The 16,776-nt window shown below is 32.7% G+C and overlaps 1 protein-coding gene across 1 annotated transcript in view; it reads left to right on the top strand.

Moving 5' to 3' along the window:
• LOC118203410 (alpha-2-macroglobulin-like) overlaps positions 1-16,776 on the top strand; it is a 173,550-nt gene that overhangs the window by 42,237 nt on the left and 114,537 nt on the right. Inside the window, exons 8-11 of the mRNA XM_085825517.1 lie at positions 2,282-2,381; positions 5,035-5,143; positions 8,610-8,728; positions 13,256-13,414. Coding sequence (XP_085681643.1) covers positions 2,282-2,381; positions 5,035-5,143; positions 8,610-8,728; positions 13,256-13,414 — 487 coding nt within the window. The remainder of the gene's footprint in view (positions 1-2,281; positions 2,382-5,034; positions 5,144-8,609; positions 8,729-13,255; positions 13,415-16,776) is intronic.

Raw genomic sequence — 16,776 nt, 5'->3', positions numbered from 1 at the left:
GAATTATTCTGGGTTCCAGAACTGACCTGCATGTTCCAATTGGAAGCATGACAAGCCAAATCTATCGGGACGTCATTCTGGAACAACATGTACGTTTGTTTCAGGGCACCATGGGCGCACAATTTGCGTTTATGGATGACAATGCCCGTCCTCACCGTGCAAACATCGTAAACGAATGCCTTCAATCGGAGGATATCACTCGTATGGACTGGCCAGCATTCGCACCGGACTTGAATCCAGTAGAGCACGTGTGGGATATGCTTGGCCGACGAGTTGCAGCCCGTCAGCCTCCTTCTACATGTCTACCGGAACTTCGGAGAGCATTGCTTTTTGAGTGGTGTAATATCTCCCAAGATTAGATCGATAATTTGATACTCAGCATGCCTAGGCGTTGTACGGACTGTATTGCATCGTCTGGGAGACATACAATATATTAACAATCATACCAACCATGTAATATTGTTTTTTTGTAAATAGGTTTTTTTTTTTTTAATTTGCTCCAGGGAGAAAAAATCGCTAATTTTTTTAATAATATCAAACATATAGCATCTTTTTTTGCTCTTTACCTTTTGTTTAATAAATAAGCTTTACAAATAAATCAAATTTGTTTTGCTTCTAACTCTTCCTTTGCCTGATTTTGCATTATCCTTAATTTATGGACATGAGTGTATATTCCGTACTACAAAAAATTTAAACTTCCTTATAGATAAAGAAAGGTATACATTCATAATTATCTATATGGTATATTATTCCTTTATATAGCCAAAAATTAAAATTGCAAATTTTTATATTTATATTCCAATAGGAAATTCTATTTCGCTTCAAAATGTAATTAAAAGTGAAACTACAAATATTATTTTTCATATATTTTACTACTGTGAAATGTTTGAAACATAAATTAAGTTTACTTAAATTCCAGCAATCGTCTCTTTTCTGTAATGTATCACTTCATCATCGAAGTAGTTAAGTCGGTACAGTAGGCATCGATTAATGTGATCGCATTTGGCAGTAACTAGTTTCATAAGAGTAAAGAGAAAAAATACCCTTGAAAATACCAATAGCATTTAACTAATTTAATATATAGATATAAATATATAAATATATACTTTTGCAGCATTTTCATGAGGAAGAAAGCCATTACTAATAAAATGTCTGCAACTGTTGTTCAATAGTTTATTTATTTGAACTGTTTAAAATGTTTCCGTAAACAAACTATTCGACCGATGCGGGCAAATGGATACTAATCTAACAGCTAATCGCAAGCACCGCTAATCTTACTTGTATTACCCAAAAGCCATCCCTCATTTTCAGCATTTGTAGGGAATTCTTACTTATATTCATCACAATCATCTTCAGAAAGTTTATAACATCATATGCTTGATTTGTTTCAGAAGGTGAATGAAAGATATATTCTTCAATCAACTGTGATGCAATTTGAGCTTTTTCATCAGGATTTACTCGTACGTTACATTACTCATTATTCATGTTATTTAGAAGGTTCGAATCCCGCGAACGGGCTGGCTGCATGGGCGTTTTCGTGGTTTTCCCCATGTGTAACGTGTATACGAGGCAGTTTCCCTTAGAAAATCCTCCCCGAAGGCATCCCTCCCCTTAGGCAGATAGCCCTAGTGTGCTTTGCCATAATCAAATACACCAACACCATGTTATTTAGAGAAGCTGCTTTTTCTTATTCATCTATTTCATCATTTATCAAAAGATACACATATTTAAAACAGTTTTTATTGACTTTTTTAAGATGTTGTTTTAGGACTAGTTCAGTAAATATACTGCATGAAAAAGATTAGTTTTCCTTAGTAATTTCTTTGCAGTACATCCATGTTATAAAGGACTATAATGCTCACTGCAATTACATTCTTCCATTGCTCAATAAATCGTATATCACATGGTTGAATTAAGACCATGGTAGTTGCTGATAAATATCGAATTTCAGTATGTTTAAAATAGACATTTACGTTATACCCTGCGCGGTTGTCAACAAGAACAAAGATATTAGTCTTCAGTCACCCTTTTGTATTGCATTCAGTTAGCCTCGGAACAAAGCCTGTTATGATTTCTGATGACGTCTTTGCTGTTTATCACGCATGTTCAAGAAATTCAGGAAACATATTTTTGAACCAGGTTTATTTTGGCCAACCTGTAATCCTAATTTATTCTTTCATGCCTAAGTTTATGAAAATTTTTAATTAATAAAGAGTAATGTGTGAGTTATATATAAATTCCACGTTCATTTTTTCATTGTGAGTAACATAATATTTTTCAGGTATACATATGGTAAAAAAGTTGACGGTTTTCTGAGAGCTAAGTTTATAGCCAAGGAAAGATGGAGAAATTCCTTTTCTTCTGTAGAATATATAGGAGAAGTAAGAAATTTTTAAGTAACACATGGATGTTTATCAAAATGAACTTTAAAATTATTTTGAAGTTATTCTTATTGCAAGAATTTGTTTTAATGCCTTCTTAATAATGGTCAGAATATTCGAATATTCCTCCATAAAACATTTTGATTCACTATAACAGTTAAAGACCTTCATATGCCTTATAAGCCAGGCAAATTAGAATGTCATTCTTACTGTAACAATTTATTTGACTGAACCTAAAATAATTTTGAAATATAGCTCACAGGAGCATTCTCATCAATTAGAGAAAAACCTGTCAGCAAATGAAATATTGATTATTAAGATCCAATAAACATTTTGTAATTCAGGCCAAAATTTACATGTTGCTAACTGACCAATTATTTATTTCAAAGTCTTTAGGACATTCTCAAGAATTTAGTTTCAGAATAAAAGAGGTATTTTTAATTAAGTATAAATCCTTTTCTGCAGCTGATTGAATTATGTGAAGACTTTCAAATTCCTCATCAACTCATTTTCGAAATATAAATATTTTTCTTAATTATGTCATACAGCGGGTACAAAAATAGTATATCGGGAATGTTCTTTAGCAAAAGTAAAAAGCTCTGTTGGCGTGATTTTTCGCGTACTTACTGATTAGGCGAGATGTAAGTGGATAAATGTACATATAATTATAAAATGCACATGTTATACCAGTTAAGTCCAAGAATCAAGAATTATTTATTTGAGTGCCTTCGTTTTAGTGTTAAGTACTTCTAAATCATAAAAATAATGAGTAGAAATAGAAAAAGTACATAAGAGACATTAAACAAAATTAATAAGTTGCAATCAACATGACTTAGAGAGAAAAAGAAAACTTTTACGTCTATTTAAAGGTTTTTAAAACGTAAAACAGCTAGCTTGTTTGGAACTCGCTACTTGAGGATCATTAACCACTATATTGTAAGGGAACAGATAGTTTTAGTTTAATATATTTATCTGTCTATATATAGAGAGAGAAAGAGTTAGAGAGATAGATATAGATAATTAAATAGATACACAGTAAGTAAAATAACATATAGATAAAGGTTTATTATTTTACTATAAATATTACACAGATAAAAGTATATGTATATGTATGCATATATACATAAAATTAATTAATTTTCTGTTTATGATTGTCCCTAGTGAAGGAAATCTAGAACTATTACAAATTGAAATTAGGTATTGTTATTACTTAAGAGGATTGTTTTAAAACTATTAGAAACTTATAATAAACCTGAAAGAAGTTTAAAATATGTAATGGTAAGCATTAAAATCGCAGATTTTAAAAACTAAAAACAACAGTACTTACATAAAAATAAGTAATAACGGTACATATATTAAAAAGCAAGTAAATTATTGCTGATTTGCCAGAAGAGGTTTCACTTATCGAATGGAATTAACGCTTCTCAGAAAAATCTGCAATACTTTGGGCATGATCGCGTTTCGTCTCCATCGCATGTTTGAATGATTCCTCTTAATTACGAGAAAAGCTAATACATGAAATTTGTATTTAAATTAATAGGTTATAATTTTCAAACTTGAAGGAACTTGGTTTTCAAACTTGGAGAATTTAGAAGTGTTAATGCATATAAAACTAGTGTACGAATATTATATAATTTAAGCTGTTATATAATTATAATGTCTTAGTTACATGCATATACAAAAATGTAGTCCAAAAAAATGCATAATTTTAATCCTCTTACAGTTTAAATTCAAAGGCTGCAATTGTGATTTTTTTTAATAGAAAAAGTTGTAGGGGAAATTTTTCCATCTGTCTTTCGCTAACTAAACATTCCAGGAAATAAATCTGGAAGAGTAGTAGACTCTGTTTGAAATGTATAAAATGTGGTATCGGTTCAGTCATTCTACGCTGCACAGAGAAGGCGATCAGTTGGTATATTATTAAAACTACCATGCTTGCCTTTATTAGGATCCTATTAACGATATGTATCTTAAAGTGCGATCTTTATTTAGCAAGTGATGGCTAAGTTTAATGACTCATAAGCATAAGAATTGGTGATTAATTTCAGTTTCTGTTATTGACGCCAACTGTTTTGTTTAACTCCAAAATTACCCGTCTTTCCTTTCGATAACTTGGAAACAGAACAGTTGGAATTATTTGACTTTCTCGAAAGTCAGATTACTACGTAACAACATTTTGGTAGCACAGTTCATAAATTTAAGCAACAGTGAGATTTGAGACTACTGAAGTTCAGTATGAACACTTATGTCGAATAATCCAGACCGTTTTCCGTAAACACCAAAAAAATAATTTCAGTTTCCTGCACTATCTCTCCCTCTGATCCCTGTATCGTAATGTTTTCCAAACTTAAAATAAATCCTTTTTAGGGAAATTACATTAGTATTACATACGCAAAAAAAAAAAAATGATTACTTCTTTTGAAGCGGTAAAACACGTTCTAAGTTCCATGCATAATTGGCAAGTGTTTAAATGCAAAGCATTTTACAAAATAAACTAAATAAATTAAGTTTGTCTAAATTGCAGAATAACTATGTTTCTGATTTGCTTGTAATAAAATGTTAAACATAATTTTGAGATCACTTAACATTTGAAAAATATGTTTACAAATATTATAAAATAATTCTTCTAATGCGAACTTTAACCTTTTGACAGATTTCTGGTTGTCACACAGTTGTCATCAATACTTTATCTTTTGGTAACTTTAATAGTCTTCGATTTAAAACTATTGAGATATTTGCAGAAGTTGTCGAGAATGGAACAGGTATGCTTACTCTTTTAACTTAAACATACTCTTGAAGCTTTCATTGCTGTTTAATATCTCTTTCACATATTAAAGACTGTAGTATTAAGCAAATCATATTAATTAAAGTTCAAAATGAGTTATCGTAATAATTTTTCAGCTAATTTCTACTATTAATATTATTATGTTGTGAATATTTACATAAATCTTCTCTGCGCCTCGAAGGGTTAATGACATTTCATTAACAGAATAGACTGAACTATTGCAGTAAAATATGACTCTCCATGGTTCTCAGTTTTTTATTATGTAATATTTCTAATATTAAAGAATATAATAAGTCCACTATAAAGTGCCTTTATTAGTCCGGAAATATATCTCCATGAGACAGAGGTACGGCCGTGAACAAAATATTAAATTATGTAGATTGTCTTCCAGCAACAAATTGTTTCAAAATTCCGTTATGAACGTAAGTTTTATACTGTATGCCATAAAAATTAAGGGCGGTGAGGTTGGTTCATTAATACACTGGCAACGCATTGTGAAACAATAACATCGGCTCTATTTAATTTCCTAATTTTATTAGCGATGCATAACTCATTGTAGTGTTAACAAACATTTAGCTTATTTTATTATATGAAACCAACGTACACTGGAGTGAAATATTGAGAGAACTGGTAAATTATGAGTATTTTAAAGAAACATACTAAACCAAAGATACTAATTATGCCGCTGAAAAATTATGCAGACATTCGGAGTCGAATACACAATCATACATAAGGGTGTCTGCGAAGCTGTGATTATGGAGGGGCTGTAAGCGCATGAGGGGTTTTGGACGATTTGTGTGCTCGTACAGCTTCATGAGATTCGCCGTATTTCTCCCAAGAGTTGGGTAAATTGTATAAGGTATCAAGTAAAATGAGTAGCCATGAACGTATGGATCACGGAATGAGATGAAAAACTGTTGGCAGATTGCAGGCAAGCTAGTCACAAGTGCAGTGAGTACAGAGCTTAACGTAACGCCCAGTGTCATTTGGAATTTATGAAAATAGTTTCAGGACACTAGATCCATGTCGAGAAGACCTGGACAAGGTCGATTAAGATCCACAATGACGAATGAGGATCGTAATATGCCATTTTCAGACTACAATTTCACACCTCTCATGTGAGCTGTGTGCTGTCATTTCATGTTTTAAAGTTGCTCTAAGGTTTCACGAGATAGGGCTGTACGCCAGAAGATCCTCTGTTTGTATCTCTCTCATAGCGTTCACAACAGAGTGCATTTAGCATGGTGTATATCATTCATCTTGGTGGAAACTTCAGTGGAGTACTGTGCTTTTACAGAGAGTTTAAATTCAGCCTGGAGACTGATTCGCAGCATACCTGCATCTGGAGATATCCTGGAACGCTATTCCATCCCTCCCTCATCAGGAAAAAGAATCATTACGGTGGTGGACATGCAGCGATTTGGGCAAACTTTATGTTGGACAGCAGCACACCCCAGCATCTTTTAACTAAGGCTCCATGACCGATATGAGGTATAAAGAGGAGATCTTAAACCCGTACGTTTAATTTTCAGGGCCGCAGCTGGTCCTGGCTTTCTGTTAATGAAAGACAACGCTCGTCCATACAGGGTTCAACAGTTTGACGATAACCTGGAAAGTTAGGATATTCGACGCATAGATTATCTAGCCAGATCTCCTGACCTTGACTCTAAGGAGTATATTTGGAATCTCTTGGGAGGGCAATTTCATCTCGTCATCCTCCTGCAAGAACCAACCCGAAGTTGAAACCTGCCTTGCTGCAGGAGTGGGAACAATTGCTACAGGGACATCAACTGCCTCCCGTTCAATATGCTGTCACATTGCGTGACTTGTCTGGCTGTGAGAGGGAATTATATCCCAAATTAGGCACCTCTTAGGCAATGACTTTTGAATGGTACATCTCTTTTTCTATCAGAAAAACATATTCATATCATATTTCATTAAAATACGCCTATTAGTCTTTCAGAAATTCGACATAATGGGAAAATTATTTTGATTTTGCACATGAGTTGTTAACATATATGACATGTGTTATCCTGTTGTTAGTAAAACTTCCTGTTAATAAATAAAGTAACGTTTTTTAGTTAAAGGCATAAAAATGTTAGGCAATTTTTAAATGCGCTGTGTGCTGGCGTCCTTGTTCCGCAAGTATTTCAAGTTCCGCAAGTTAACTGCAACTGAAAATAACAAAAACAAAATTTATAGTTTTTGTGTGATGCTGACTAGTAAAGTTTTTATTGAACTAACGACTAATGGTCATAATAAATATATTTGCTCTTTAAGCTTACAAAGTTCTCTGGATATCTCAACCGTTTTCAGCCCTGGATCTTTTTTAGAAACGAAACAAAAATCTGTAAAATATTGTTTGTTGATGTTAGGAGTACTCCCTTTGACCCATATTAATAAACTCCTACTTGAGTTGTTCCTACTACTGAATCGTTCCACAAACAACTGTCAAAAGCAAATATTCACAAGATGAGTGGAAAAACGCATGTGGGCAAATATTATTACAAGCCCCATGTTTGCATCTATTTTTAATGTTTCGCATCTATGTTTTATTTATAGTTTCCTTAGGCTATTTATGTAATTCCAAAGCATCTATCGCTGTGTATTTATCAATATCTTTATTTCCACCGTTTCCTGCTGCTCACTGCCGCTTCAATATACAATTAAGCACTAATTACTAGCTGTAACAGCTGTAATTCTCTCTCCGTTTATTGGCTGTGCTGTGCGATTCTTTCATAGCCAGTGACCAAGAGCATCACCAGCTGCAGGTTAATTCCGCAATATTTGTATGCATGATCAACTGTTGCGGACAAGCCGCCAAGTAAGACATCTGGCGATGAATTGTAAAACAGTCTCCGCTACCGATAAAGGCGACATCTGCTTATGAAAGTTTGTGATGACTTCGTGGTTTAACAAGGCACCATTTAGCAAGACGAAACAAACATTTATTAACAAACATTGAGTGACTCAGAGCAGTACGTCGCTCCTACCGCATAGTACAATCTACTATCTTCCTCTTCCGAGGCTAACATGCAACTCCTAATAAATACATTAACTCTTCTCGGAGAAGAGCTACCTGCGTCAAGCATGCTCTGTTGATCGCCAAACAGTAGCCAGATATCACAAAGTTGCAAACGCCACCGGCAAGACCGAAAGGATTAAAACATTTTTTTAAATTTCTAAAGACTGATTTAGAGCTTACCATTTGGGATACTTTTACGGGAAGTGAGTACAGTCATTTTAATACAATTTATTCTTTTTAAAATTATTACAAATGTGTCTCGTATTTAGTAGGTTTCTTACAGTATCCTTTTTTATCAATTTTTTTTTGTCTACTGCGCTATAGTGTTAAAGCTCTGAGAGAAATTTTTAAGCTCAAATTGGCTTTCACTTTTCAGATTAAAAAATATTTCACTGATTTTCAACATCTTTTGTTTCAGAAATAAGAGTTAACAAGACGACTGAAATTACATTAGTGACAAAATCCCTTAGGCTCAAGTTTTTAAATTCAGTAAACGGAGAAGCTTACATCAAACCTAGAATTCCATATTCCGGTGCCGTAAGTTGCAATTCATTTATTTTATTCTGAACTGCGTCTAAGTAAAGCCTATCACCAGAAAAGAAATAGGGAAGATAGAAGTTTATATTTTAGGTTTAAGTCAATTTGTGTTAAATTTGTGTAGCATAATGGAGTGAATAATTAATTTTTTTTAGCTTTAGGATCTTAATCATTAAATTATAAGAGATTGTTAACCTTGTTATAAACATTAGTAAATAATAAAAGTTTCAGTCTTGCAATTTTGTCGGGTTCTATTTTCAATTGCAAAAAAAAGTATTTTTTTACAGAAATTATGTATATATGTTTAAAACTTCCAAATCTAACACTCCAAAATATTGAGAAAATTAAGGTCTGAATAGAGGTTGTTATAAAATGGGATAACTTGAAACGTTTATTAAATATTCGTAAATAATTAAGCGTATGAATGAGGTAACTTGAGGTAATAATTTCTTCACACGATTATTTTTCATTCTCTTTTATTAACAAAATAATCCGACAAGATGAATCCGACGATGCTTTAAAAATTACTTGAATACCTGAACTTTCAAATTTTTTGTTTCATTACAAGAGCTCAATCCCCATACAAGAATATGGTTGCAGTTAATAAATTCACTTATCCCACTAAATGCGATATCGGTGGAAACTAAAAATGTTATTTTTACCTTTTTAACTAATATGAACTTTTACATCCAAATTGCATATTAAATCAAAATATGTCTAGTAAAATTTTAAATAAATTGTGTTAAAATGCATTTTGAAACCAATTAAACACGGTCGGTAAAATAGAATAAAAATTATTTACATCTAAACATCGCAAGGGCAATTTGGAATTATAATTAAAGAACAGATCTTTCTTGTGGAAGTTTCATTAACTTTTGGGCTTCGGAGCTCTAATGTTGGCTGTTTGCAGAGTTCTCATGAGTTCAATCTACTTGTTATTTAATATCCAAGAATTAGCAGAGGTAACCAAACTTCATGTCTGTAGAAGCCGCATGTTATATTTCAGGAAATCTAAATAGCCTCAAGAAAATTTGAATAGCAGCACTGGCGGAGAAAAAAAGCCATAAAACCTGGAGTATCTTCAGAGGTTTTTGCAGCTAAGAGCAAGAAATTTGCAAAATATTTTTATTTTGCAATTCTTGAGATAACTTCAGAATGCAGGATTTTTTTAATCCTGCAATCTGCAAAAAGCAAATTTAAATGCTAACATAGGAAATGTGATGTAAAGAAGGTAGGGAAAAGTGGGTGTTCAACTTTTTAATATACGTAGAAAAATTTAATGAAGTATGTGGTTAATCTTGACCGAAGTGCAAGCTGTATAGCGATTTTCCTGAGTTTTTCTTCTTCCATATTATACGACATCTTTAATTCCTCTTCAAGCAAAAACAAGATTCATCAGTATAACGAGCTCTTCTTTAGTCTGTGGGACTCCAATTACGTTCATGTCTGCAGCGCTGCAAATGCGCGCAAATCGCAGGCCTAGTTAATCGTGTCCGCCGAAAACATCGCGGACGAAAACTTCGTGGAGAAAACAACGCAAGACGAAAACGTCGTGGTACGAAACATCGTGAGAAAAAAGAAAGCAAAGAGAAAACATCGCAGTTCTAAAACATCGTGTACAAAATATCGTCATCGAAAATGAAGCGGTTTGAAAACTTCGCAGTTAAAAACACCGTCGTCGAAAGTATCGTGGTAAAAAGTAAAGTGCCTACAAATCATCGCATGACGATAACATCGCACACATGCGATTTTCAGGTTTTAAAAGCTGCAAATTCATTTTCGGATTATTATTTGGGAGCGCAAGAAGGAAAGAGGGATATTTTCACTTCTATATTTCATATTTTTGAATGAACTAATAAATCTTTACTGAAAAAGTAAGCAGGAAACTTAAGCATTTAAAAATTGAAAATGAGTAGAAAATTAATGCGACTTAACAGTAATTAAGAGAATTTTTAATTTACTTAGTTAATTTACAAAGGTCATTAATAAATTAATCGTTTTTTTTTTTTTTTACTCATAATTTTTCATGAAAAATACAGCCTAAAAATGTTTAGAAAAAGGACGATAAATAACTGGATGAGGTTACCTCTATAAAAATTGCTTAGTTAATTATCAGATTACTTTCTTTCACGTTTGTTTATCCGATGTTGTTTTGGTAAAAATTATATCTTGGTTTGTTTCCGTTTATTCTTAAAGTGTCGTTAACATTTCCTGCACTACCAAATGTTTACGCGAATATGCAATTACAAATTTTAAAACCTGAAAAACGGATGTGTACAATGTTAACGTCATGCGATGATTTGTATGTGTTTTATTTTTTACCACGATATTTTCGACGGCGGTGTTTTGTACCACGATGTTTTAGAACTGCGATGTTCACTTTGCTTTCTATTGTCCCACGATGTTTTCACCTTGCGCTGTTTCCTCCGCGATGTTTTCGACTATAACCGAGATAATAATATACAAGTCGTGAGTTCTCTTGCATACTTGTTTTTATGCAGTATGTCACTCATGGTCTATTTGAATAGCTGAGTTCCTATATCTGTAGCAAATTCTCTTTATATCAATCCTGACGTTACTTTTCTATTTCTTTTAGCAATTTTTCGCAAATAACGGTCCTAAAAGTCTGCTGTGGCACGTTTTCGAACTTGCGATTTTTCGTCTGCATACATCATCATTGCCTAAATCATTCTCAAATTCCTGACACAATACTTTTGATTGCTTCTACGTCTTTACAAACAATTATCATTATCTATCCTGCTTCTATTCTCCCAGTAGCAGGCCATTTTTTCCAGTCCATCAAATTCCGTCTCAAATAACATGTTTCATTTCATAAATGAGAAAATTTCTATTCAAAACATACGCATATATCTGAGTAGTGAAAATGTGTTCAATTGGATTACATAATAACATTCACCTTGAGCCCAAGGTGAATTATGTAATCCAATTATTATGTAATCCAATTTCACCCTATCTTATATTGAATTTCAAATATTAGGATCAACACAAAGGCCTTTTTTACAGTTTTATCTTTAATTTCCTCTCCTCAAAGAGCCGGAAAGCATATCATATTAAAAGCAAGAAAACAATTCTTATTCAGTAGTTTTTGCTTTCAAAAAGAAATGTATCAAAGAATTTGTCAATAATTTCATATTTCAGAATTAATGTGGTTATTTAGCATAAATAAATAATACGTGTTTCTTCTGCACTATATTCAAGAAAATATGTCCCAAAAATATGAAAACTTTAAAATTTTTGTATAATGACGCCAATATGCCGGCATAAGTATTAGCTATGAATCTACGCTGGCACGCATTTTATCTATGGCTCTGAAGCTAAAATGGTTCGATATTCGAAGAAGATATAGAAAATGATTTGATTCCACTGAGTAGCTGCTCCCTTTCCGTCCGAAACCCGCATACATCAAATATATACTATCAAGATCCGCATTCGTCTAGCGATGCATATCGCTCGAAATCCGAGTGGAATGAAGATTCACGCCTACGGAACGCTTTTACCTATTTCTCAACAGCACCCTGTACCATTTATTGATGGAAATTATGTCGAAATGCTGGATCCAAATTTATCTATAGCCTTACACATATTACTGATTATTTGAGCAAGTGTTGATAATTCGGAAAGAAGAAAGATTTGTTGCTTAAAATAAAAAATTACTTATAAAAGCAGTTTATTACTATACTGAAAATGTTTGCAATGTATTTTATTGAGAACAATATTGCTAAAAACTTATTGGAAATTAATAAAGGAATCTACTGCGAAAAATACTGAGTAAAGTTCGTTTTAATGCATCATTCATTAAGAAATTCTTTCTTCCCCAAACACAGTCGATATCTGTCAAACGTAAATTTGTAATACGAGCTGTGTTCGTCTACATCCGCTGCGTTAAGTAGCTAACATACGAGCTCAGCTCGTTGATGACCATCAAAAGGTTAAGTATTTTAGGTGTGCTATTAATACACGAATAATATTAAAATTATGCATAATCTCTTTTAATATCTGCAAATCTATAATATGCGATATATTAACATGGGGCCAATTTTAATAATATCTACTGTTCACATATGCATAAAATATTTTTCTATTTTATAATATATGCTTTGAACGTATGTATAGCTATTAATTGCGTTTATTGATCATCATAATTTAGTTTTTCAAACTTTAATTTTAACTTTTTAATAATATAAAGAAAATGACAATATCCACTATTGGTAACGGTGGATCCTACGTTTATGTATGCTGTGTGTGAGATTTTGAAACGTGGTGCAGTTTGTAGTGAAAGTTGCTAGGAATTATTTGTTTGAACATTGCGTTATTTTCTCCTCACAGTTTAAATAATGAAACATGTCACACTGTAAAAATAAAATGCATATTATTTTACATTTTTAAAAATACCGAATACAGAATCCGATGACTGTTTTTATACATTCTACAGAATATTTGTTAATTGCATGTATTTGATCTGGATAAAAATGTATATTTCTTATGGAAAATATTTTCGTATCCTAGGTATTGCTGACACACTTGAACGGTACAGCAGCAACGTCCGTAAAAGTTAGGATCTGTGCTGATTTTACAGAATGCCTCACATTCATCTCGGACAAGAATGGGCTAATCAATTTCATTCTTAATCCTCGTAAAAGTATTATGTCTTCAATCGAACTTGAGGTAAGGTTTTAAGGAATCTTGCGATTTTATCAAGCTGAAATAAATTCGTTTAACTAGAATGATGTTTCCAGTATGGTACGTTGATTTTTTAGAAAAGGGAATGGTCTTTCTTTTGGTAAATGGTTTCAGAACCAGTGCAATACTATAAGAATCAAAGATTAAATTAAATGTTAAAGCAGAAAGCTATTAGATAGAACAGAAAAAAACAGCTGTAAATGTTTTAATTGAATTTCAATTAAAAAATCATTGAAATCAAGACATGGTTTTCCTGAAATAAACGTTTCAAGTGTCATACGCTTAAAATTAATTTAAGGATCGGAATTTTGCTTAGCTCAAAATTTTAAGAAGAAAAAAAGCTATAAATGTTTTAAAAGAATTGTGATTGAAAATAATTCAAATTGTGACTCGTTTCTAACACGCGTTTCAATTATAAAACTTTAAAGTTAAGTTAAGATCTTGATTTCTTTTTACTTCAAAATCGCAAAATGAAAAGAACTATAAATGTTTTAATGCAATGCGATATAAAAAGTGAATGAAATAATGACTTATGTTGTTCCTAAAATAAGTGTTTCAATTACAGTACGCTTAAAATATGCTAAGCGTAAGAATTTTGCTTAATCAAAGAAGCTCAATCGAAATCTCAAGTAATCTGAATTCCCACTAATTGAGTAGAAATTTTTAAAGAAATAGAAATTCAAATATTTCAGAGACATAATATTTTATTCATTTCCTATTTGTTTGCAAATTAGTTCGTAAATAAAAACTTAAATTGGAACTTACGAATGATAAGTTTAATATGTAGAGTCATTAGGTTATTTTGAAGCATCAGACATGAAAAATGAGCAATGCCCTCGGAGGAATCGAACCTGGATCTCTCGAATACGCAACGGGTGTGCTACCGTTACACCACGAAGGCATACATAAAGGAGGGAGAAAATATCTACAGCAAAGTTATAAATGAGGAACCAAATTGGTTACCATTTGTTGAAATTTGGATTTGACTTGTTATATCGACTTTACATGGCTTCCAGTCTAATAAAGAAATTTTTCCAATAAATAAATATTACAAAAGTTTCGAGATAGAAACTGTATTTATGAAGCAGCATCTAATAGTATAACTTACCGTTACGTATAATTGTATGGTTATATGTTATTACTGCATTATTTCAGTAGATACACAGCAATATACAACAATACGTCAGTAGTGCAAGAATCTGCTAAGAATCAGAAAGTTATTTGAATATTGCAAAGCATACAAAGGCCATCTACCCAAGAAGAACTTTTTCCATTGAAGATTTTCTGAGGAAAACTGGCTCGTATTCATGTTACATGAGGGCAAAACCACAAAACAAACCATATGCCCAGTCCATTCGCCTGGGATCGAAACCAGATCGCATTCCCAGCATTCAACGGTCTTAGCCACTAGGCTACAGTTTATATATTGTTGCCGAATTATATATTGCTAGTTATAAAATATAAAAAATAGTTACAGTACATAAAGTTTAAAATTTCGAAAATCTATGAAACAGAATGTGATGTTGCTGCTTAAAAAGGAAAATGCAAAATCTCAACCTTGTTATCAGTGCAAAGGAAACATCATAAGATCACTTGAAGTGGCGCCGCACAACCGAGATAGTTGGTGAGGCTGACTGCCGTACCGAAGGCCGGAATTCAAATCCCGGAGAAGTTTCGGATGTTAGTAAACGTATAGCGTCTGTGCGACACTCTAAATATACGGCGAGCCGAAAGCCTTCTCGTTGGGTTGATGGTAAGGGAAGAGGGGTGGGAGACCTTTCTCCCGAGATGATCTCCATCAAAACTGGGGTCTGAAGGAGACTAACTTCTATAACAGATCTCTACAATATACATCAAATAGTGGAGTCAAATTATATAAAATTACAAGAGGATGCCCACAAGGATCTTATTTGGGTCCAGTTATTTGGAATTTAATAGAAAATGAAATATTGAAAAAATTTGACAATATTCTTCATACGCACGCACAAGCATATGCAGATGATTTCCTGCTAATAGTCCAAGGCAATAGGATATAGAGAATAACTCCAAACAATGCCTACAAATCTTTAAACAATGGGCAAATAAATTTCAGTTAAAAATATCAATTCTCAAGAGTAAAGCTCTTTATATACTAAAACGGGGCACCAAGATAAGGAACCTGCGAAACCCAATTATCAAAATAGCACAAGATAAAATAGCAACAGTAAATTCACTACTATACCTAGGTATCATGCTTGATAATAGACTTTCATGGCATCAACATATCAAATATATCAAAAATAAACATCTAATATTATCAAACTCAATAAAAATAACCACAGCAATAAACTGGGGAATTTCTTCTCAATATCAGAAAATTTGGTATACAACAGTAATAGAAACGATTATTCTACATGGCGCTTCTGCTTGGGGCACAGATCTAAATCAACATGCAAAAAGACAACTAACTTCAATACAACGGCTTTTTCTGCTATCAATAACAAAAGCATATAGAACAACACCTACCAGTTCTCTACAAATCATTTCAGGTATTCCACCAATTACTCTAACTTTACAGAAAGAAGCCGTTAAAACAAAATTTGCACGCCTACGACAAACAAGCACCTATAATTCTAATATCTATCATCCAACAGAATATGAAGAACTCAAACAAAATGTAAACTTACATCCAAGTCAATTATATTCAGAAAATCCAATGGTCAATTCAAACATAGATCATTTTCAAATTCAAATTTTTACAGATGGATCAAAAACAGAGTTAGGCGTAGTAAGTGCTTGTTGCGTTTTCAGAAACAATAATCTTAAACACACTTGGAAAACAAAATTGAATCATACAAATTCAGCATTTCAAGCAGAACTATTCACTATAAAAGAAGCAATAACATATGCAAAGCAATTCTCAATAACCACTGTTATAATTTCTGACAGTGCATCAAGTATTCAAGCAATAGCTGGTCATAATCGCTCTCCTTTGGTTCAAGATATACAATATTTACTCGCATATTTTCCAACTGGACAAAAACCTAAACTGCATTGAACACGTTTCCACGTAGGAACATTGGGCAACGAAATGGCAGATAGCTTGGCAAAAGAAGCAGCCAATGGTACTATAACAGCAATAACCTATTTACCAAATCCAATATCACGTTTAAAATCAAGACTTGAACAAGACTTGATTTTACTCATGATTAGACATGATTAGACATGAAACTCATGTGGTCACAAGATAATACGGGCAGACGAACTTTTATGCTTCTACCAAAACCAACACGAAATTTAGTTACAACAAATAATGCAATAACATATCTTCTAACAGCACATGGGCCCTTCATTTCATATCTTTTTCG

The sequence above is a fragment of the Stegodyphus dumicola genome, chromosome 10, assembly GCF_044657685.1.
Source record: "Stegodyphus dumicola isolate Sdum_Otavi_A_Nest chromosome 10, ASM4465768v1".
NCBI lineage: Eukaryota > Metazoa > Arthropoda > Arachnida > Araneae > Eresidae > Stegodyphus > Stegodyphus dumicola.
Note: the sequence above shows the minus strand (reverse complement) of the source record. Positions and strands in the feature narration are given on the sequence as shown.